Raw genomic sequence first — 23384 nt, 5'->3', positions numbered from 1 at the left:
GTGGTGCCCCACTGTGTCCCCTTCCCACTGATGCCTCCTGAAACAGCCAGCACAGCCATGAGCCTGTGGGCCCAGCCATAACAATGTCCCATTTATGCCAGTACAGGCGTTGCTGTGTGCCCTGTGTGGTGGCACGACAGCCACAATGGCCTGTCCCAGGCCCTGGCCCTGCTGCAGGCGCTTTTGGGGTTGCTCCTTGCCCCCATTGCAGGGCCCATTGCAGCCCTGGCTGCCCCGGGGGGGTCCCAGCTCCACTGACCCCTCCCAGGGGCCCCAGGGTGGCAGTGGGAGGTGGGAGGGTTCCTGGTGCCCAGCATGGCTGGCACTGGGCCCCTGGCAGAGCCCTGGGTCAGCCAGGGGGGCCCAGTGGCCCCAAAAGCCTCCCCTGGGACCCACCCCCTGCTCAGGAGCAGGGACGGGGCACCCAGTCCCTGCCTGAGCTGCCGTAGGGCGGCCATCGCTGCACCTGGTCCCTCTCCCTGTCCCTGCCCCTGCACTTGCTTCTGCCCCATCCCTGCCCCTGCCCTTTCCATGCCCCTGCCGGTGCTTCTGTCCATGTCCCCAGCCTTTATCCAGCCCTTGTCCCTGCCGCTGCCCCTGCCCCATCCCTGCTTCTGCCCTGCCCTGGCCATACCCCTGCCACTGATCCTGTGCCTGCCACTGCATTGTCCCTGCCCTTCCCCTGCCCTGGGCCTTTATCCCTTCGCTGCCCCTACCCCTGCCCCTTGCCCTTCCCCTTCCCTGTTCCTGCCCCGTCCTTCCCTTGTTCCTGCCTGTGCTACTGCCCCTTCCCTGCACTATCCCTCCCCTTGGCCTTCTCGCACCCCTGCCCCATCCCCTGCCCCCAGCGCTCACACCCTCTGCTCAGGATCACTTTTGGGTCCAGCCTTGGGACACCCAGACAGAGCCAGCCTGGGGGGGGACAGTGGCCGGGAGTGGGGCCCTGGGCACAGTCACAGGAGCAAATGCAGCTGCTGGAGACGGGCCGGAGCTGCCTGCAGCCCCTCGGCTCAGGCCGGCCGCCTCCGCCAGCATCACCCCCTCCTGATGGTGAATTATCTTCTGCTTTGGGGGAAGAGGGGGCTGTAAAACGGTGAGGCCCACCCCCACAGCCCCACCTTGTCACCTGCTTACTAAGTTTTCTCTTACACTGCTGTTGGGCTCAGCGGTGCAGGAGCATTTCCCAACACCAGCGTGTGTTTCAGTGTGCCCCAGAAACGCCCCTTTGCTTTTTGGTGTGCCCCAGGGCCACTTGTTTTCCCTCCGGACCCTGTTTGCTCTCAAACCCCCTCACCCCCCCCCCAACGGTGCCTCACAGAGCTTCCCTCACCCTCTGCCCCCACCCCCCCCCCCGCCCCCATCCCCGACAGAGCACACACGAGGTGTTTAAAACTCGCACAGTTTATTATGCCCCTGACCTGCCATCCCGCAGCCCTGCCCTGCGTGCCCCGCTGCGGCCGGAGGCGCGGGGGCTGCGGCCGGAGGGGCTGAGCGTGGGTGCTGAGCTGGGCTCTCATTAACACCCCTCAAAGCGCTGACAGCAGTGTGGTAAGGCAAGTTTTAACTGTCCAGCAAGAAAGAAGAGCTGTTGGCACAACTGCTCTGCAGCAGGTGCAGTTTGGGTTCGATGCTGTGACATTCCCAGCCCTCAGCTTTTCCTGGGGACTGGGGTGGGGGGGAGCTGCCTGCTGCCCTCTGCCCAGCGAGGCGGCTGCCACACTGCGGCCCTGCTCCTCTGCCTCCACGCACCCAGCAGAGCGAGGAGCCAGCCTGGGGGGAGCTCGCCCCGGAGGGTCACATTCATGGGGACAGCAGCAGCAGCAGATCTAAGGTGTGGAGGTCTGAGCAGAGCTGGGGGGGAGCCAAGGGGCAGCGCTCGACCGGGGTCCTCCGCGCACAGCCCCATCACTGTGCTGGCAGGAGGGTGACAGGGGACCGTGCGTACCCTATAGTGTAAGTGGCTGTGGACCACCTGGAGCCCAACAGCTCCACAACAGCAGCGGCTGTGGCTCCTGCTGGATTTGGTCTGGGGCCTTCACGGGGAGATGTGACACCTCCTGGTCCCTGGCCCAGGCAGGCAGCTGCAGCGCTCCACAGCCCGGCTGCTGCCCCAAGCCACCACACCGGCACAGAGCCAGCCCTGCACTGCCGAGCTTTGCTACCTCCAGAAACAAAAAGACCAGTGGGAATCTACCCTCTCCACAGTCGTGTTCCTTCTTCTGAGACCCTGTAATCCCCTGTGCAGCTCCTGACACAAAGTGTCTGTGTCGCTTCAGTGGGATACAGCAGTTACCTGGTACCACCCTGCTCCTGCTTTCACCCCAATTCCAGTTCTCTCTAGTGTTTGAGCTCTGAGATTGTTACCTGTGGCAGCAGCTTCAGCTGTCCTCCTTCCAACAGGTCAGCCATCCTTGCTCACCTCTTGGTCCACAAGCACCCACTGTGCCTGAGCACATGATTTTTTTTCCAGATCCCACAACAGCAGGAGAACCAAGAAACGGCCTCTGCACCCAGGGCTTATGCACCAGGTACCCAGAGATTGCCTGGAGCCAAGCAGGAGCATTACTGGTCAAAGCAGTGACGGGGCAATTTCCAGGAGAAGCAAACACCTCCAAGAAGCGGTGATAGCAAAGTAAATGTTTTATGGTCTGAGCTCTTTCTGGGCCAGAGATTCAGGCCTGGTTCTAGCTCAAACACTTTCTCCAGTTCCTGCTGGACGGCACAGAGCCAATGGCTGCCGTCGCAGTGAGAAGCACAGCTGAGGGAAGGCGGGAGATGCTCCAGTGGAGGCACTGCAGCTCCTACGTGTAGCTCTTACAGTCTCTGCCCTGAGCCCACAGCTCAGGAGGGTATTCCCAGAAGAACCGCAGCCCTTTCAGTAGGTATCAGTCCCAAAGAAGTCAGATTTCATTCAGGGAACCTTCCCCACCCGCCCCACATACCCCAAGCTTTGCTTGTTCCTTAGAGTGGTCCATGTCCCAGGGAATGGTGGGCACAATCCTTATTTCAGAACAAGCATGGCCTCTGTCCCATCTTGCCTTGTCAAATGGAGTCCGTGAGTGAGGTAGTACTCCCGCCGCAGGAAGGCATAGAAATAGTCCGAGATGAGCAGGATCTGCAGAGGGGAGATGTTCAGACACATCAGCGATGCTTCAGAACAAGGAATAAAAAGGCACATGTGTTTGTGACAGACCCTGAAGGGGTTTAAGAAGTTCTCAGGCTGTTCATCACGCTTTGTGAGAGGAGATGCTGTCACCCTGTGAACACTCCCTTGTCCGTTGCCTTGCAGCACTCACCCAAGGGAGATTTAAACTGATCTATTATTTGTTGTGCTACCAGTGTGTTCTCACAGACATCACCAAGGAGACAGTAGCTCCATAAACTGCCCAAACTATATGCCAATGGCAGCTCCATCTGTGCCAGAGCTTTACAGACCACCTCAGCCTCACCCAGAGGACTCTTTCCACGCAGGCACTGTCATGCAGCTCGACCCCAGTGTCCAAGTCTCCTGCTGCTCATTGCTATTAGGCGCTTGTCAATTGTGAGGATTGTTTTTCAACTGCCATTTCTGCTCAGAAGGGGTGAGAAGCTTGCAGGCAGCAGCAGGACCACCACAGCTCCCCAGGCCAGCCTCAGCAAACAGAAGCTTTAGCAGTTCAACAAAATAACACTTCCCAGGCTAAGGGTGAAGAGAAGAGCTGAAATGTCAAGGCTGGGGCTTCAGTGCAACGACTCGGAGCAAGACCAGATAAAGCACCTCCTGAACCCCCATCCCTTCTGCGTCTCCTCCCTGCCCCAGTGCCCACTCTGAGGGGCAGCCAAGCCTGTGTACATGTTTGCACACTTGTCTCCCTTTAAGCGATGAACAGAGCTGGCTACCTGCCCCCCCCCGTTTTCCCCTGCTCTAGGTCCGAGCATGCAGCCTCACACAGAGCTGCTGGCCCTGTCCCGTGCTGCTCGGGAGCTGGGCACACCCCAGGCTGGTATTGCCACCAGACACGTCGTGTGAAATCACGAGGGTCCTCCCCTCCTCAGCCCCACTTTGGTAGCTCTGAGGCACCACAGTGCGGCTGCTCCCTTGCCTGGAAGCACTGAGAAGACACGAGTGGGCCTTAGTGGTTTTCCTACAGCGGTCACCTGGGGCCAGCTGCCTTTGCTGGGGCGGGCTGGGCTGCTGTGAGCGCAGGCAGTGACCGCCCATTCAGCCTCCCCAGGAATGCTGACCTCCCCATCTGGAAACAGCATCACATAACTGGAGTGGAAAACCCTCCCTGTGCCAGAGCAAGCTAGCAGTTATTGCCCTGATGTCCAGGTGCCACCTGATGCATCGCTTCGGTGTGTTCATCCATTCCCCTGGGGAATTCGCTGCAGGGAGGGCCCCACCTGAAGTATGCTGCAGGGCTGGGGGCACAGGGGGCTGCCAGCCAGAGCCTGCTTGTATTATTGTTAAATACAGCTGCTGCTGCAGAGAAGGCTCGGTGGCAGGATTGGAGGACGGTGTGGAGACTGAGGGAAAGAGAAACCGGGCTGCAGACTGCTGAGGTCAGAGAAGAACGTGCAAAGGAGAACAGACAGAGAAGGGTAGAGGTGCCCAGGGGGAGTGAAAACAGCCATGCTCATGGTGTCCGCTTGCTTTGCTGAACGCCACGGCTGACTACGGACGTGCCCCATCAATACGGTTGGTTATACTTGTAACTAAACTTCTCTGCAGGTGTCTTAATGGGAAAAGAAAGAGCTGAGGTTAGGGGGGATGAGTGCTAGTTCTTTCTCACAAGGAAATCAGAAAGCAGATTTTTTTGCTCTGTCTGCATTTACACAGAGCACAAGACCTTGCAGGATCTGCTGTGACTTTCTCAGGTCACACGACTACGCAGGACGCCAAGAGCCAGACACATCCTGCAGCATTCACTGCTGCTGCCAGGACAGTGAGCCCAGTGACCTACCCGCAGCGCAGCCTTGTGGGCCTCGCTTTACTAACCTGCCCTATGTTGAAAGTCAACGTGATGGCATAATAAAAATTGGAGTTGGCACTTCCTGCATAAATCCAGAGATGCCACAGGACGGGGAAGAGGACGGAGCAGACAACGAGCACACACGACAGGATGAAGATGTTCCGGAGGACTGCAAGAGAAAACCAAGCTGTTAAAACGATGCATTATGAGCAGCCGTGCTCACACAACCAGCAACGGTATTCAGGGTATGTGCAGTGAGGGAGAGGCGCTCGCCAACACATACTTCCCTCCAATAATCTTTCACAGCTTGATTTCGTAATTTCCTCACTAGCTTTTATAAGAAATCCACTATATTTCCCTTCAAAATAAATACTTCTGCCTTTGCTTGAGTGTGAAATCCTCATTTGTAGCTCCTTCCTTCTAGGTCCTGCTTCCAAACACTCTTCCTTGGATGACTTGGGCTTTTTGGTGTCTACGCTACAGGAACTAGCAGTTTTGAGAAGGACCTTTCCACCAGCATCACGATCCAGAGAGCAGAGCACGCCGTTCCCTAGCCTTGTCAAGCTGACGACAGAGGAAAAAATGAACCTGTGGGCCATAGGAAAGGAGATACTTTCTCAGGAGGTGGTAAGGAGATTAAAGTACCATAGAAGGAGGAAACCCCTACAGGCCAAATGCGTTGACAAACACATGACCTGGGGAGGTGCAAGTGTGGCCAGAATCCATTAGTCTGCGTGAATACGTGTCAGATGGACAAAACCCCAGCACAACGCTGTCTAAAAGAGCTGGGAACCACTAGGCCAGAAGGGATTTTGTTTTCTGTGAACTATTTATGCCTGGCCTTGGGCAGCAATATTATAGTTCACCCAGCACTTGTGTTGCTGTGCTTGGCTATAGCTCAGCCAACGTCTTTGGAGGCGACTGACAGACTCTCAATCAGCTGAAGGGAGATATTGGGCATTTGAAGAGCGTTGTCACACCCAAACCTGTTGATACGTATCTTTTTAAACTGCTTGTTCAGCAGCTCTACGCACTCACTGTGGGGTGGGAGCATGTGACAGTGACTGTCCCTCTCACTGGTCACAGTCCCCTCATTGGAACAGTTCCCTCGTGCTTGGAACGTGCAACTGAACTGCGCTGAATCAGGATTTCTCAGAAGTACGTCACCTGCTACGGCTGTGACAGGCTCAGGGCTACCCTGGGGCTTCCTGCCCTGTTTTATCACAGCTGCTTTGGCCTTAGCTCTCCTTAGTCTGAAACTAACAGAGCAGATGATGGTCTCCAAGTCTCTTGACTCCTGATGATGCCTCCTCACATCAGGCAGGTTAGCTGGCCATAAACGCACTTGGCCTGGGTTAAACAAGACTGCAGTAAAAGCCCCAGACAACCTGGCAGGGTTAGGCAAAGCAGTTGGTTTGAGAAAGAAACACCAGGAAAAACACAGCGTTTCCAAGAGTACTACAGTGTCAGGCTTGCAAAATCTCCCCAGTGTAGCAGGTTCTAGAGACGGAGTTTGAAAATCATCAGGAAGCTCTGGTGATTTGAAGAGCTGAAGAGGTTCTTCATGAAGCATTTAAGAAAAAGTGGACAATTGCTTGGAGTAATTCAGTTACTTTCACTCTAAGCAAACAAGCAGATGCAAAACAACGAACCACTGCAAGGTGCAGGATCCTACGGCTGGGGGACTCACCAGCTGCAGGAGCAGTGTTCAAATTACACACCCTTAGATGGGAGGGAAGCATTCAAAGGATGGATGGACTTAAAATAAGCAACATCCCTTGTGCAGGACTGTAAAAGGTTCTTACGAAAAAAGTTAATCTTCAGAACTACTTGGAGAGAAGGGGAAGATAAGGTACAAGTGAAAATTCCCTCCTTGACCAACTTCAACCCTAGTCCTAAAGCCTCCTTCCAGACAGCCCAAGGAGGCCACAAAAGCTTGCGGACATGGGCCTCGTTTGGTTTAGTGGTGACAATTATTGGACAGGCCCTTTCCCATTCCAGATAAGGAACAACCAAACACAAAGAACTTACATCTGTAAAGGTGGCTCCAGACTGGAAGGAAGGCCATGTACAGTGCAATGTCTCCCACAGTGGGATAGGACTTGAAGATAGAAATGATTGCGATCTGGACAAACATGAAGAACACAGGGTGTTCCCTGGAAGGGGAAAGACACAAAGGATAAGAGGATGCAGTAGGGTCTCTGGAAACTGGAAATAAATATCAGCAAGGGCACAAATGTACTGTGGGATAGGCTCAGAGAGGCTCTCGTACCCCTGTTCTCTCCAAAGAAGCCTCTGAGTGGTGAGAGGGACAGACTGAGCTGCTCTGCAGAGAAGCAGTATAAGGGGAGGCACATCTGCTTGCTGCCCTCACACAGAAACTCTGTGCCTCAACTCAACATACATTTGTACAGTTGCTCATCCAGGCTGCTCTTCCCCAGCTCTGCCTTACCCACTGAAAAGCAACCAGCACTCCTCTCTGAGGGTTATTTGGAGAAGCCCATAGTTATCCCTCTGGTATGTCACGATATCTGTATCCATTCCAAGCCAACAGGATAAGCTCACTGAGAATCCAGGCGTGTTAATGGGTGTTTTTATCAGAAAGAAGGGTAACATTGTCAGCACAGCCCACCAGGAATGTGCCCAAGTTGTCACTTTCTTCTGACAATAAAGAACCTGAAGTTCCAGCCAAGAGTTCTTGCTTTCTGACCACAATGGCTTATGCTGGCAGGGAGCAGGCACCTCTATAGCCTGAACTTCTGCCCTCTCTTTTGGTGCCTGTAACACATCTGCTGCGTAGCAGAGCCCAACTCATTCTCAAAGGAACAAAAATTGAAACTTTGGGAAATAAGGAGGATAGGCCCTGTTAAAAAAAACTATCTTTTTCAGGCTTGTAGATCCAGACATCTAATGCCAGCCTTCCACCAGACAACTGGGATTAAAAAAACTAGCAGAGAAACATACTTACTTTAGCTTTATTGCCAAGGGAATGGTGTAGAAGAACACATTGATTTGAAACACACACACGAAGAAAAGACTAAAGTGTTCAAACATCTCTGCAAAGAAGTACCAGAAAAGGCCAATATTGGGTGTCAGATCTGGAACGGAAAGGCTGAAATTTGAAAAGAAAAGTCAAGGCAACATTTTAAAATGGTTGTTTTCCATTGCCCCGCTTCTGTTAAATTAAACTAATCATTGTGTGCTACTGGATGGAGGACGTATATTTTAAATCCATAGAAGAGAAACCAAAGGGGTGAAAACCTGAAGAGAAAAGGGACTAATCCTTCCCTATGCCCCCAGCAGGATTTAAACCATTCCCAAGCAGACATTTCTCCAGAGACAAAAATTTCACAGCCATGGTAGCTCAATGATCAAATCCATTTCCAGTCAACTCAGTGGAAAACATTTCCTGTCTTCTCTAAGTCTTGCTGTTACTTAATTAACAGAAGTTGGCTAATGCCTGTCCTTCTCCACACTCTCTTTCTTTTCTTGCATTGCCAGTAAAATCACAGATCGCACACTCCTTAGGACAGGGAGTGGGGCAGCTGTGTGTGATGCACAAGAAACAACACAGCAGGGCTAGACAGAAGAACCAGTAGGAACCCTCATACTTACATAAACCCGTAAACAGAGGGGATAAAATCCCAGGAGTTGAGGAGGAAGAAGGAGAGGCAGATGATCACCGCCAGGCTGCACAGGTACAGGGCTGCATACTGCATGGTGTAGAGCCAGAAGCTTTTACTTTTCGGTTTTATTGGTATGAACTGACGCTGAAAAAGAAAAACAAGCAGGCAGATATCCCTCAGCGGGTGGAAAGCCACAGGAAAGCCTGAGTGTTCAGAACATCATTGTAAATCGTTGAAAGCAAGCACCAAACACTGGCACTCTGGCACTGGAAGGAGCAGCTCTCAAGCACAATTTGCTTGATGTTCTTCACTCTGGCCAGTTAAGTCACACACATTGCACATACTTCCAGAACTGTGCTTGAAAATACAGTGGCTAAGCTGGTCATTTCTGCTTGCAGCGAGTCAAGTCTCATGCACTCAGCGTGTGATTTACACACACCTCCTCACAGCTACGCTTGTACTGCAGGGACCCACACCAACTGGGTGCCCGAGAGCCCTGCTCCACCACCCACTGCCCTGTGATGTCAGCTCCCCACCGCAGGGACTGCTGAAATCAGGGGAAGAGAACCCAGCGGGTTCCTAAGCACAAAGGAGCCCCTCTAAAACGTTGCCTTCTCAGACAAAGACAACTGCTGCAGTCCTGCCACTGCCACATGTCCTGACAGGTCAGCCACAAGCCCTTGTCACATACCATGACACACAGGTATCTCGCTGCAAGAGCTCCCCTGGCTGCCTTTGTAAAGACAAATACACACAGGGGCAAACACCTTTGGGGATTGCTCAGAGTTCTGCAGCTCCAGGTCCGTGATGTAGCTTTTCATTTGGTACTGGGGTTCCACTGGCAGGAGGTATACAGAGAGCCAGCTCTGACTGAGGGGGCTCTCTGGAAGGCACGATCTATTTTCTCAGTCACAGTGTGTTTAACACCACTTGTGGAACAATGTAAGCAAGTTTACCAAGGATTTTAGCAGGACAGATTGGAAAGTGCTGGGGAAAAGATATTTAATTCTGTACAGAGAATGCAAGAAAGTTCATTTACATATCTGGATAAAAGAACACACACCAGCAGTGACCCCTTTAAAAGTTGCAAATTAGGCATTTACATATCAAAGCACTTGCTGTTGCTTGTGAACACTGCTTGCACTTCACTGCGACTGTACTTTGACTAAAGTTAAAAGAGAACAAATGAGACCAAAATATAAAATATATAAAGTAAACGTTCCTAAAAATGATCAAACTGAAAAAGCAAAACTGACTCTGCAGAAGTTCTGGTCTTGCAAAGAGTAATAAAAAAATTTCTGAAAAAACATAAGAGACATTCACGTCAGATAGTCAGGGAAAGAAAATGGACTAGAACTGCCTCTCCGTTCTCTTCTGAAGCTCAGAGATTTGAGAATAGCCTGTAATGAACCTGTAGTTTAGATTAGCTGTAAAAATCACGTGGAAGACAGGAGAGAAGCAACCAAGACAGGCTGGCGAAACACTCAACAGCAGGACTTTCAGAATGGCAAAAATAATCAAAATGATCACCAAGTGATCTGTGAATCGGGATGAGCCCTCTGCTAGCGGCCACATCAGAATGAGACTCGCAAGTGATCAGGTTTCATTAAGTGCGTTATAATTTGGGCTCTCGGTTAAGTCATTGTTTACAGTATCGGTACAAGAGCCAAGAGGGAGACCAGCAGGAGGCGTGCAGGCAAACCGGTGATGGATCAAAGAGCTGACACAGCTTTAAACCCTACCCCTGCCTGCGGATGTGCCCACCAGCCCGCTGCTGGGCTAGCTCTGCCTGGAGCAGCGGTGGCTGGCTGCTGAGGCACAATGCACCCACGAATGACCACGGTCAGCCCTGCTGGAATTCAGGGGTCCAGTTAATGGGGAGGGAGAAAGGACAAGGGCAACCACCACTTTCACAAGCACCTGCCTTTTGCCATTAAACTCCAAAACAGCATTTCCAAGTCTGAGTGATTCAAACACACAGCTCCTCAATCAAACACAGCTCAGTGACCCACGTCAGTGCAAAGGAAATTCTCCAAGTCTAAAAAATTCACTAAGAATAGCACTTATTTTGGGCAAGCCTAACACCAGCCAGTTCTGTAGATGACTTTCTGCTCCCTTCTCTCTCCACACAGGCAGCCCCATTAAGGCTTCAAAGTTCCCATGGCTTGAGGAGAGTCACTCTTTCTGAAACTCAGGACCTGCCCAATTCCTCTCCCAACAGCTAAGGACTGTCCCTGCACAGCCACCAGAGGATGATAGGTACCAACAGTTAGAAATCACCTACCTGTAGAAGGTAAAGGAGTGCTGGAGCAAACAATGTGAGAGGGTAGAGTGACTGGTATGTTGCTATGGCCAGGAACACAGCACTGAGGAAGGCACTACCTGCAAAGAAAAATAAATGTTTATTTGCAAGGAACATTTAACATAAACAGCTGTACAGACAGGAAGGCCAAATGGGACACAATGCGTAACCCTCTGCAGGGGCTTTACAAACATCAGAACATCACTTTAAGATGTTTTCAGCAGAATGTGTCCTGCTGTGTGTCCTCTTAACTACATTTTGAATGGAGAATGACTCATACCAAGGTGATTCTCCCACAAGAACGAACGGTTTGCTGATTGGTTTGTATCTCCTGTCAGTCACAGAAAGAGATTCATGTCATTCAGTCAATATATAGCCCATGCTGCCTGCTGGCTGTGCATGGGAATGCATTCACTTAAGTCATATCCACATGGAACAGCTGTTGTACTCATACTGGGCATGCTGGACAACCTCGTCACCAGAATGGGCCAGGGCCCTCAGCAAAGCTCTGTGAAAGAGAGCAAGCAGAAGCCTGCAGCTGAAGGATGAAGTGCCATTAGCCTACTTCACAGATACCAAACCTGAGGCATGGAAAGGATCAGCACAGCTTTTCCAAGTGGTCTTAAAAACATGAATGCCTTTATTGAGGAAGCTTTATCTGAGGTGTCTCAGGCTGAGCTAAGTGCTGAGTACTCACACTGCCCAACTACCAACACCAGAAATCAAGTCCAAAAGGTCCCAGGTTAAACAATAAAAATCCAAGCACCCAGTGCAGTAGCCTGGGTGTAACTTTCAGTTGTGTCACTTGATGGAAGTCATCTCTAAAAATACAGCGAAGACAGCAAGAATCCTAGCTCAGTGCCTTGGACTGTCAGCCTACTGCCATCCAACTCGGGAAGCTTCTCTCTGCTTCCACCTTTTGAGAGAGAAAATACAGGGTTACCTGGTGATGAGCTTTCTCCATTCTTCAACTACACTCTCCCAGACAGAAACCTCCCTATCCTCTATTTTATCGAGTGCTCAGTTCTGCACAGATCTAAAGAACTGGTACCCAGAAATCACAGTCATCCTCTGAGATCCCCTCCGCCCACTTCAAAACCTAGAGGCTGCCACATTCCCCATCGGGGAGAAAACACAGCGGGCAGCCACTACAGTTGTGTCTATGAGTGAACTATTCATCTTATGGTATCAGTGAAGAGTTAAAAATCAGTTTAATTAAATGGACCCCACTTGTTTGCTGTTGCAAATGCTTTTAAATCAAAACCCCTTGTCTGGAGACAAGAGATCAGACCGAGCTTTCCTCTGATCCAGCAGAGAACTCCTAAAACTTACATGACGAGTATAAATCACGTACGCTAAAAGCCTTTAGCACTGGGGGGTCACAAAAGAAACAGAAAACTGGCATTACGCACAAAATGAACGAAACAACTGTTCTGTCACAGCCTATTCAGCGGTGCTATTTGGTTACTGTTTCTGCTTCCCCCAAGCTCAATTAGCTAATTTCAAACCAAGGTTACACTGTGAGTGAAAGCCAAATAACAGCTGCAGGCAACTGCTTGCTTTTGTATAAAAGTTCAAAGATACACTTTGGAAGTAAATTGTATACAACACTTTAAGTGCATATTCATATACAAAAGAGCAGCAGAGCATTATGTCCTCCTACACACAGACACGCATTCCTTCACAAACAGAAAACTATTCAAAGTCACCCAGGAAAAGGAGTCAGTTTTTAGAGATTACACTCCTAGGTACACCGAGATGAAAGCAAGTTTTGACTTGACTATAAAAGCTCTTGATCTTTTGTGCTTTCAGGTAGAACTTTGACCTTGCTCCCGTCCCCGTTTCTGATGTGTTTCACTGAGATCTTTGTAGCAATCCCATTTGTAAAGTTCCACCTTGAACGAGTTTCTGCTCATTTTCTAATCCTCATAGAAAGACATAATGAAGCATTTTTAGCTCATGGCGTTACCTTTTATTGTAGCTAAAATGAAGAATGCAATGACAGTATTGTTGATGGCACAGGTGGACTTGGCCACACAAGACAGCACAGTGTAGGGGTTTAACAGATAGCTGAAAAAGAGCAAAGCTTGAGTTACATTCAAAGGAGAGAGCAGCTAATTAAAGAGATGTTCAAAAGGAAAAACAGATGCAATTTGCCATTTCTTTTTGTTTAGTTACATTTGATGGGATCCTCTCATCACCAAATTAATTCAGCTGAACAGGTGCTTTAGTCTGGAGCGAAAAACTGATCTTTGGATGGTAGCCTTGGACCAGTGGCCACAGGGAGCACAGTGGAGAAAAGGAGACGGTTGGGAAGATGTCTAAAAGGTGAGTTCTACCCTAGAAAATGACTACCAAATACTCCCTTGCTTTGCAGAAACTTTGTGCATTTATTCAGTCAGACCCAGGAATACTGGGTCCAAAGTAAACTCTTTCTGCTACTCACATCTACTGGCTCTGAGAAAGTCATAAAAATAAGACGACAGCAAGATGGGAACAAATCCTGAGACATTAGCAGAGTTTTCCCCAACCCAAGTGCACCTACGCACTCCTGCTAGGGCAGAGCAATCATTTGTGTTCACCACTACATGATGTGAGCACGGAACCTGCCAACTATGAAAACTGGGCATATTTTAATTGGAATTATGGAAAGACAGGAAACTCTGAACACCTTTGCCTTCCACAATGCAGCCACGCTTTAGTAAGGATGCCAGCTCCTTTTGGAAATGAGAATTACAATAACCTCAAAAGCACAGAAAATGTCTGGAAGGATTACCAACACAATAAGCAAGACAATATATCGATCAGCCTGGCTAATAACTAACTAAATCATCAGAGTGAGTAGACAGGGTTGATGATTTCCTAATTATCTCTTTACATACACATTTTTCCTACTTCTCCGAGTCCCAGCCTGGCTTTTTTCTGTGTTTCCAGAGAGAGAGCCTACAGTGGGACACGTACAACTTAATGCCAACTTTCCTGTGGTAATGTGCAACGATGTTAAATACAAAACAAGTCTGCAATTTACAGACTCTACCTTTCTCACCCTGGGGAATTTACCATTTTAGAAAATTCACGTGAAAATAAGAAAAAATAACCACTTATCTAATGGAAAACTCTCTCTGACACAGAATAATTCAGGTAATAATTTATTCATGTCAAAATCCCAGTAAAAAATAATTCTTCGAGATTAAGTACCTTGCTTGTATATTATTTATTTTAGTTGAAGCTTTCTGAAATAAAAAAAATGTTTAGTATACAGAGGAACACCAAGACATGACAACCTGAAAATATCTTTGAATTTTTATAAGCAATTCTGGGATATTCAAGTTGTGATATTCAGCACACATTTTGTTCAACTGCTCAAAAATTCTCCTAACTTTTCTGAAAAGACACCCGCGACATTTGGGAGCCATAAAATCATTTTTGATAACATTAGCATACAGGCAAAATAAATGGGAATGTGATCTGTGCAGACACAACAGTCTTGCTACCAAATCAATGACCTTATGCTGTTGAGCTTTCTTAGAGGGCCTGAGTGAATTTACTTGTTGGCAACAAACATTTGGAAAAGCGTCTGCCTTTCACTGTCAAACCGACCACTCAGGGCTGGGTGGATTTTTATGTATAACAGGAAATTAAGAATTTCTGGGAAAAAAGAAAAATCTTCAACAAATGTTGAAACCCCAAATCAGACAAATAAACCCCAAAGGGAGCTGAAGAGCCAACGCAGCCCACTGCAGCCCACCAGAGGCAATACTTACAACAGTGCGACCTTGAGGGGGATGTAGTGCATCTCCATGGGCGTCCGGATGAGTTCAGCCACATCTGGTGCGTATTTATCCAGTTCTATCAGGAGCTTTTGCTTTTTGAACTGAACAAGGGAGAATGATCAAAGACTGTCAGATGAGGAAAGTCATTATTCCTTATTACTCAGGATTTCCATTATTGTGGGACATATATGAGCCACAGGCGTGAGCCAAAACTCATGTTATGGAAGGTGTTGTACAAACAGAACAAAACCCCACTCTCTTTTCCCAAATACTTATCTCTACTTATTTGAACTTCCTGAATTACCCGTGCTTAGGTCTTGACACAGCTGACAGTGAATTCACCACACTAGAGTTTAATACTTCCAATCTTCCTAAAGCCTGTCTGGATCTCCAATGAAAAGCTGACTTTACAAATTCACTGTTCAACACACAAGCCCCTGAGAAACCAAGTCACAGAAGTATGTGGTCTTTGTTATTTTGAAGACAGACACCTCTATGCCAAATCTCCTTTAGGGACCCCAAATCTCTCTCTTTAACCTGTCTTGTTCTATGATGTTCTCTATGGAGACAAAAGAGAAATCTGAATTACGAACCTACTGAACTATGTCATGGTGAGATAGAAGGAGACAGATGCTGTCAATAAATTCTCAATGAGCAAAGTAACTCACACACAGGATTTTTACACGTCTGCAGTTCTATCATGAGTTATTTCTTCAACCTCAAAGTCAGAGGACAAGGAACAAGCACGTAGCTGGATGGGAGACCAGGATCGCAGACAGCACAGCATCGCTTACCAAAATGTTCTTTGAGCTACTTATGAGAGAGAGCTGGGAGGAATCGCTCGCCTCCAAGTACATGTACTTATAATTTGAAGGTAATAAGTAATATGTGGTGTCAGACTTTCACCTTGCTCACCTCAGCATCCTTGGAAGGTTTTATTCTTTCCTTTACACATTTCCAGTCTGTGTATTAACTCATGCTGTGTGCAAACACAAGCCATGTTCAAGGTAAAACATTCCAGTCTCTAGCTACAAGATGTACAGAAGATTGTAGCAGGAGCAGAGGTGAGAAAAGGGAGTGCTCAAGTCTTGCCAAATCCATAGTCCAGTAATTAAATTCCACATACTGCAAACTGCCACACCAACCAAAGGGGGGTTTCCAGTACACATTCTAAAATCTCACATCTCCTCTCGTGTACTGTGACCCTAGACTTATCTGCATTCACTGGCTATTGCCTTCTCACAAATTTCTCAAATTCTTTATACTCCTTTCAGATCAAAGAACCTACACTGCTGTGATCATCATTCCAGTGCAGTGTGGTAGCTACAGACACTGATTTGTTTCACGCTGTAATACTGCCACAACAAAACTTAAAACACCTCCGTTGTTTACCACATTCAATCCCCATGTTTATTGATCATCCAGATATGATCAGATTTACTGCAACAAGGACTGGTTGATACTGCATCCTCTGGCATGTGTTTTCTTTGGTACAAGATAATTATACTTGCTGGGAGAAGAGAATCAACAACACTGGCAAGTCAGCTTACCACAACTTTGTTGAAGTCCTGAATGGCCAAGTAAAGGGCGACGGCAGTTAGCACATCAGTTATCTAAAAAAACAAGGCACAGACATACTGACCATAAGCAAAATAAACAAATAGAGAAAAAGATATTGGACAGTACTACAATGCTGAATAAGGACTCTGATCTGACTCAGCTCACGAGGAGAAAAACCAAGCTTTAAAAACACTAGATTGCTGATTTGTACGCTGTGCTCACACCCCACCGCTAAACCTTGAAGCCAGGAGCTGTATCAAAGGTATTAATATTTACAAAACAAGAGAATGGGGAATTAAGGGGAAATAAATTGTTTATGGAAAGAAGTATGTGAGGGTAACAGAGAGAATCCCTGGTCTAATTAAACCACAGGCAACACTGGGGCAGTGCCCAGCTGGCTAAATCCACCTGCCAGCGGTGGAGGACAGTGCCTTGAGCTGTCCCAGACCTGCCAGGCAGCAGTTCAGCCACCCGAACAACCAGCAGGAGCAGAAGGCAGGTGGCCGTTAGCGCTGCATGGGACGTGCCCAGCGGGACCCGGGGAGAGGCTGCCCCAGGCGGCACGGGCAGCCAGCTGTACGATTTCTGTCCTTCTGAACTACACAGAACTCAGAGAAGAGTTTACAAGAGACAGCTGGAGGACTAACCTGTTTGTGCTCTCTTTGCAGGTTTGGCGGGGGGTTTTAATGAGGAACACTGCAGTGCAGGGGTTAGAGGGGGGGAGAAAATACTCTGACCTGTAAGAGGTAACCTTTGGAATACGAAACCAAGTGCCAACTTCCCGTCCCTCTGGGGGGATACTTACCCAGCCAAGAACTCACAGAAAAGAAGGAATGTGTACAAGGGAAAAGCCTGAACGTGCGCTTGTACAGGCAAAGCTGCCTTTCTAATTAAACGGTGAGCTCAGCAGGAATCTGAACTACAGGGCGGCTGACAGTCCCTGACTCTTGCAGGAGTGAAAGGAAAGACATACTCAGCGTTTCACAGAATGGGACCTTTCAGGAGGAGCTTTCCAGGAGCACTTACCATGAACACTAATTCAGCGTATTCAATCAGGAAGTGAAAGAGATATATCATCAGCGGGGTCTAAAAGAGAGCAGAAGAGACACCCATGTCAAATACCATCCAGGTAAAACAACTGGCGATTTGATGAGAAAAATGGAGTAGTACTATGAGAGACTGGGAAAGGCAATTTTCCTCAGCCTCTTCTATGATGCTGTTACTTCAGGGTAAGGTGATTAATCAAAGCACACTGACTGACCGGTCTTTTTCCTTGCAAAGTTCTCAATACACTTTATAAAAGACACCATCAACTTTGAAAATTATATTCGATTCCAGTTTCTCAATTCTACTAGTACAATGGTAGAGTTAGAGCAGAAAGCATACAAAGAACACCTTTAGAAAGTAATTTTTCTAGAGAATCTATTTTCTCAGGTTGTTTGCAGGTAGTTTTGAAAGTATTTCCTACATAGCTGGTTTCACTGTTTAGCCTGTTGTTTAGATGAATCTTTTATAAAGCAGAAAGAAGAAACCATGTTAAAAACATAAAGCAGTAGGACTACAGTCCTGTCATCCTCTTACTCCCACAGCTTTTCCCTTCTAGGCTAAGAGGAAGAGCACGTTTCTGAATTATTCCTTTGACAGAAAAGCTTTTTCTGGAAGTACCATATTTACACAGTGTAAATTCAGTCTTCACTGTGAGAAAATATATTTCTTTTGAAATACTTTTAAAATAATGTGATGGTATAAATAAGCATGGGAAAATATTTCACAGGCTGGGAGAAAACCGCATTTAAAGAAGGAGAATTTAGTGAAGAGAAACAAGTTTTCAGAGGGATACAAAGTGTCTGCCTCACCCCCAGGTGACCCTATGTACGCACACGCCTTCAGAGCAATAAGACCATTCAAGGGCACAAAACCCCAGAGGTGCTCAGGTGTTTGGAGGAATGAGGCGTTTTTAAGATGAGGAATAACTGTACTGCATGCTTGTGCTAACGTTAATATTTCTGCAAATGCAGAAACTCAAGATGCTGCTATCCAGTAGAATTGTGTTCAGACTCCCAATGACACCGTCTCTCCCGGCTCCGGCCTCTGCTGACAGAAACATCTGGATGTGAGCTGAGTGTTTTATTTATTACAGATTTCCCCTATTTCAGACTCCCATATTCTGTGATGAACTGCATTTCCTCATTCTGCTAGTCACTACATGCAACTGTCGCACAGACAACTCCACGACTCCAAGTTCTCTGAAGTCTTTGGGACAAGAGAGGTCCCAGCCTTTGCCAGTCTGTGAGCAGTAAGACCAAGAAACGTGCTGCGTGAATATCACCTTTAAAACAAAGCACACAAACTGACCTCATGAAAAACAGCTCCAGAATATGGTGAGACCCCCAAATCCAGCAGCGCTAATCCTTCGACCACTGAAACATACAAAACACCCGCATTAGAATCCTGTAATGTGGGAAGAGAAAAATCTCATGATGGTGAAAGTATAGTTTTTAAAACACCCACGCTCACAAGAGTCTCACATTGAATCGCCATCTGAATGGGTGACACAAAACCTCACAAAGCCAACAACCAGCTAGGACTGATTGCTCTCTTACTTCTGCCACGCACAATTCTTCTTCCTTTCTGAACAGTCAGCTGGAATCTATTTATTTGTTTCGGCTAAAAATTTTATAGCTGAAAGGTTTTGCACGTAACTATATATAATTCACATGTATGATATTTACTGAGTTTAAGTCACCTGTTATGTGATACACGATACCTACGCTGGAAAAATACTTCATTCTAAGAGGACTTCAAGAAAGATGTTGAGGTGTTGGAGCGAGTGCAGAGGAGGGCGACCAAGCTGGTGAAGGGTATGGAGGGTCTGAGCTACGAGGAACAGCTGAGGGAGCTGGGGGTGTTTAGCCTGGAGAAGAGGAGGCTCAGAGGTGACCTTAGTGCAGTCTACAACTACCTGAAGGGAGGGTGTAGCGCAGTGGGAGTCGGCCTCTTCTCCCAGGCAACTAGTGATAGGACAAGAGGACACAGCCTCAAGCTTCGCCAGGGGAGGGTCAGGTTGGACATTAGGAAGCATTTCTTCTCAGCAAGGGTCATTAGCCATTGGAAGGGGCTGCCCAGGGAGGTGGGGGAGTCACCATCTCTGGAGGGGTTTAAGAAAAGCCTGGACATGGCACTTAGTGCCATGGTCTAGTTGACATGGTGGTGTCAGGGCAATGGTTGGACTCAATGATCCCAGAGGGCTCTTCCAACCTGATTGATTCTGTGATTCTGTGACTCTGTCACAAATCACAACATAATATACAACTGGAACTATTTTGCCGAATTAGATGTAGAGAGACCTGAAATGTCCCAAACCACAACAAAAGAGCAGAAATGAACACATACTACCAGGCAAAGCTAAAAGCTTTATCCATTGTTGAAACTTCCCGACATTTTGCAGCCTTAATTCAGATCCTGTGCTAATGACAGCTTGCACTGCAGGGCATGTGCACCCAGAGGGGCCCGCCTGACTGAGCACAAAGGTTCCCTGGGGACCGAGCAGAGTGGGCAGCGAAAGAAGCTACGGGCAATGGGTCCATTTGTTCAGGGGGACACGAGGCAGGAAACTGCAGGAAGCAACAAGAGGTTCTCAGCTCAGCGATATGCTGGAGAAACAGATTCTGTCTCTTCCACAAAGTTCCTGTATGATGACAGCCCAGACTTCTCAAGGCGAGCAGCTCCATGGAGAAGGACCTTGGCGTCCTGGTGGACAACAAGTTATCCATGGGACAGCAATGTGCCCTTGTGGCCAAGAAGGCCAGTGGTGTCCTGGGGTGCATTAAGAGTGTGTCCAGCAGATCGAGGGAGGTCCTCCTCCCCCTCTACTCTACCCTGGTGAGACCTCACCTGGAGGATTGCATTCAGTTCTGGGCTCCCCAGTTCAAGAGGGACAGAGATCTACTGGAGAGAGTCCAACGGAGGGCTATGAAGATGATGAAGGGACTGGAACACCTGCCTTATGAGGAAAGGTTGAGAGACCTGGGGCTTTTTAGTCTGGAAAAGAGAAGACTGAGAGGGGATCTGATTAATGTGTATAAACATATGAGGGCTGAGTGTCAAGAGGAAAGGCGCAACCTCTTTTCACTTGTGCCCTGCGATAGGACAAGGGGCAATGGATGCAAGCTAGAGCATGGGAAGTTCAACCTCAACGTGAGGAAGAACTTTGTTACTCTGAGGGTTACAGAGCACTGGAACAGGCTGCCCAGAGAGGTTGTGGAGTCTCCTTCTCTGGAGACTTTCAAGCCCCGTCTGGATGCGTTCCTGTGTGACCTGCCCTAGATTGGTCCTGCTCTGGCAGGGGGGTTGGACTCGGTGATCTCCAGAGGTCCCTTCCAACTCCTAATATTCTACGATTCTAAGATCCAGACTGAGCTCCCTACTCTCTAGATGCACACCTTGATGCTCTAACGTAAGATTTAGAAAGCATCCGTTGCTGCAAGGGAATTTTTGGGAGCTGTATTTTGAAACTATGAAGTGTGAAGTGCTACACACTGTGGAGCAGAGGCCTCAGGTCATCAAATGCATTCATGCTTTTGACCTTTATTACTCTGTGCCACTGTTTTCCACCCCAAAACAGCAAATAATTTTACCTGCATAATAACTGGATATTATTTTCCCAAATGGCTGTCCTTAAAATAAATTAAGGTTCTTATTGGACTCAGATGCTATAGAGACGAATGCCACCAAAAAGCCTTGATTAAACTGTCAGTCTTCAGAGGACAATTTAGATCATGTTGGTAACAACGTGTGGGGCCACAAACCGAACAAGGAAAATGAACCGGTGACTCGCTCTGCGTGACCTGGGCACCACGCAGCCGTGTCACACCGAGACAGTGCCCGTGCGGTTACAGCCCAACGGCAGCGGTTCAGCCAAGGCTGCGGGAACGCCACCTCCCGCACCAGATTTTGTCACTCTCCCATCGCACACACCCGGTACAATCAGTTTGCACAGGCGCCACCGAGCCGGCTGCAGCCACGGCTAACCCGGCCTCTGCTTCGGCCCCGCGTCCCTCCCGCGCCCGTGCGGCTGCCGACCCTCGCTCCTCCCGCGGGGACAACGGCCACGAGCTTTCGGTGGGGCCCGGGGAAGGCGAGGCCGGTCCCGAGCCCCGGGGCTGCAGCCCGGCCCTCTCCCCGCGGGGCCGCGCCCCAGCCCGGCGCCCGGCCAGGGACAGGCCTGTGCCCGCCCGCCGCTGCGCCCCGGCCCGGGGGTCCCCAGCCCCAGGGGGCCGCCGCCCCGGCCCCCGCACCGCCACCCCCGCGGGCCTCGGCGCATTCGGCCGCGCCGGGGAGCGGAGCCCCGGGCCGGGCCCGCCGGGCCTCACCTCGCTTCCAGGCGTTCAGCGGGGACGCCACCTCCACCCGCTCGGAGATGAAGGCGGCGAGGCTGGAGCGGTAGAGCGCGGCGCGGACCGTCACGGCCGCCAGCAGCACCAGCACCAGCGGGGCCGCCATCCTCGCGGGCAGGCGCCGGCTGCCCCGCCTGTAGTTCGCGGCAGCGCCGGAGGACGCGGCGCCAACGCACCGGCCCGGCCGGCCCGACTACATGTCCCGGGAGGCCCCGCGCCGCCCGCCGCCGCCCGGCGCCGCTGGGGCTACGGCGAGCGCGGTGGGGCGAACTTGGTGGCAGCGCGAAGGCGGGGGCGGCTTCCCCGGGCCCGCCGGGCGAGGGCAGGAGCGGACGGGCCGGCCTGGCGGGGCCGGGGACACCCGCTCTCCGCCCCCCGAGCTACCCCTTCCCAGGCAGCTTTGCTCTCCGTCGGCGGGCAGGGCCGGGGCTGGGGCCTGTCCCAGCGCCTCCCGGGGCCGGGCCGTGCCGTCGGTCCGCTCAGGGCTCCGGTTCCCGCTGCCGCACGTCGCCTCTCGCCCTCCCGCCGCGGCGGGGAGCCTGGCTGCGGCTCCTCGCGGGCCTGCCCCACGGAGCCATCGTGTCCTGCCCCACAGAGCCACCGCGTGTCCTGCCCCACGGAGCCACCGCGTGTCCTGCCCCACGGAGCCACCGCGTGTCCCGTCCCATGGAGCCACCCCGTGTCCTGCCCCACGGAGCCATAGCATGTCCTGCCCCACAGAGCCATCTCCTGTCCTGCACGGAGCAGGCCCCGGTGCCTTGGCATCCCCTCAGAGCCAGTGTGTCAGCACCCAAGCGTCACGGCGGCCCTGCGCTGAGGGACTGCTACAAGGGGTTCCTCCTCAGCTGCAGGACACTGCATGTCTCCTTCTCAAGTTTCGTCAGGCTCCTCTTGGCCCTTTTCTCCAGCCTGTGGAGGTGCCTTGGATCGCAGCCCTACCCCGAGTATGAGCTACTCGCACATCGCACCCGCTTCCTCACTCACTTGGCCGCCCAGCCGGAGCAGAGGCTGAGCCCAGCTGTGTGCTCAGCAGTGGAGGATCAGTGGCTTCGGGGCAGGCATTTGGAAAGTCCCTCAGACTGTTGTTTATTTCATCAGGTATATACACCACTGTAGTGTTTGCCTGCATGTAGCTGCCACCACCCTTTTGGCTATGGTCAGTGTTACAGCTGTTGTTGGTGGCAGTGGGTGCTGGTGGCCTCATACAGTTTCAGTGGGCTCTTGGCAAACTGAGGTTGTCAGTCCATGTGGATTCAACAGGACCATCAGTCCTCAGAGCTTACAAGTTCTTGGGAACTTTCCCACACTACCCTCCCAGCACATCCTTTCCTGCTGTTTGCCAGTAACTGGTTCTCCATGCACATCTGTAGGTACCTGTACGGCCCATTCACACACACTCTCACAAAAGTAGCCTTTGCAACACTTCCTCTGGAGTGGAGACAGATGGAAGGAAGACCCGTCAGTCTCTTAAAAAATTGAGGGACAGAATGAAAACACACGCTTCATATCATGGTATGTGAAGACAACATTTATTTTCACGTAAGAAACCGATAGGATTTGCTGACCATGCTGGGGTTGCCGTTTAAAAGAGCTGAATAATATCCAAGTCACAGCATTTACGTTGGATTTATGCAGCCATAGTGCAGACTTGCACCCACCTGCAGGAATGGAGAAAGGCTGAATGCCTCTGGGACGTGGTTCCTAAAGGCCCAGACAGCACAGCGTACACTGTCCCCAGGACTGGAGAGACAGGTGGATTTAGAGGGTAAATATGC

General features: G+C 50.0%; 1 protein-coding gene across 1 annotated transcript; it reads right to left on the bottom strand.

Moving 5' to 3' along the window:
- Positions 1-1415: 1415 nt before the first annotated feature.
- Positions 1416-21784, bottom strand: PIGU (phosphatidylinositol glycan anchor biosynthesis class U). Its single transcript, XM_068419687.1, has 12 exons — positions 21586-21784; positions 18569-18633; positions 17240-17299; positions 16204-16266; positions 14645-14754; positions 12850-12950; positions 10863-10960; positions 8568-8722; positions 7921-8064; positions 6984-7108; positions 4979-5121; positions 1416-3115 (listed from the first exon to the last, which is right to left on the bottom strand). The coding sequence occupies exons 1-12, from the start codon at positions 21713-21715 to the stop codon at positions 3002-3004; spliced, it is 1308 nt and encodes a 435-aa protein (XP_068275788.1). The 5' UTR covers positions 21716-21784; the 3' UTR covers positions 1416-3001.
- Positions 21785-23384: the final 1600 nt, after the last annotated feature.

This window comes from Nyctibius grandis, chromosome 28, assembly GCF_013368605.1.
Source record: "Nyctibius grandis isolate bNycGra1 chromosome 28, bNycGra1.pri, whole genome shotgun sequence".
NCBI lineage: Eukaryota > Metazoa > Chordata > Aves > Nyctibiiformes > Nyctibiidae > Nyctibius > Nyctibius grandis.
This window is presented reverse-complemented; position numbering and strand designations above follow the sequence as displayed.

What these genes read in the sequence shown, in the direction of transcription:
- PIGU (XM_068419687.1), bottom strand. Translation starts at nt 21,715, where the DNA reads ATGGCGGCCCCGCTGGTGCTGGTGCTGCTGGCGGCCGTGACGGTCCGC. An exon ending in CCCCTCAAGGTCGCACTGTT is followed by an intron (nt 12,951 to 14,644) that starts GTAAGTATTGCC and finishes GCTCTTTTTCAG; the next exon opens with CTATCTGTTAAACCCCTACA. An exon ending in CCCTCTGTTTACGGGTTTAT is followed by an intron (nt 8,065 to 8,567) that starts GTAAGTATGAGG and finishes TTCAAATTTCAG; the next exon opens with CCTTTCCGTTCCAGATCTGA.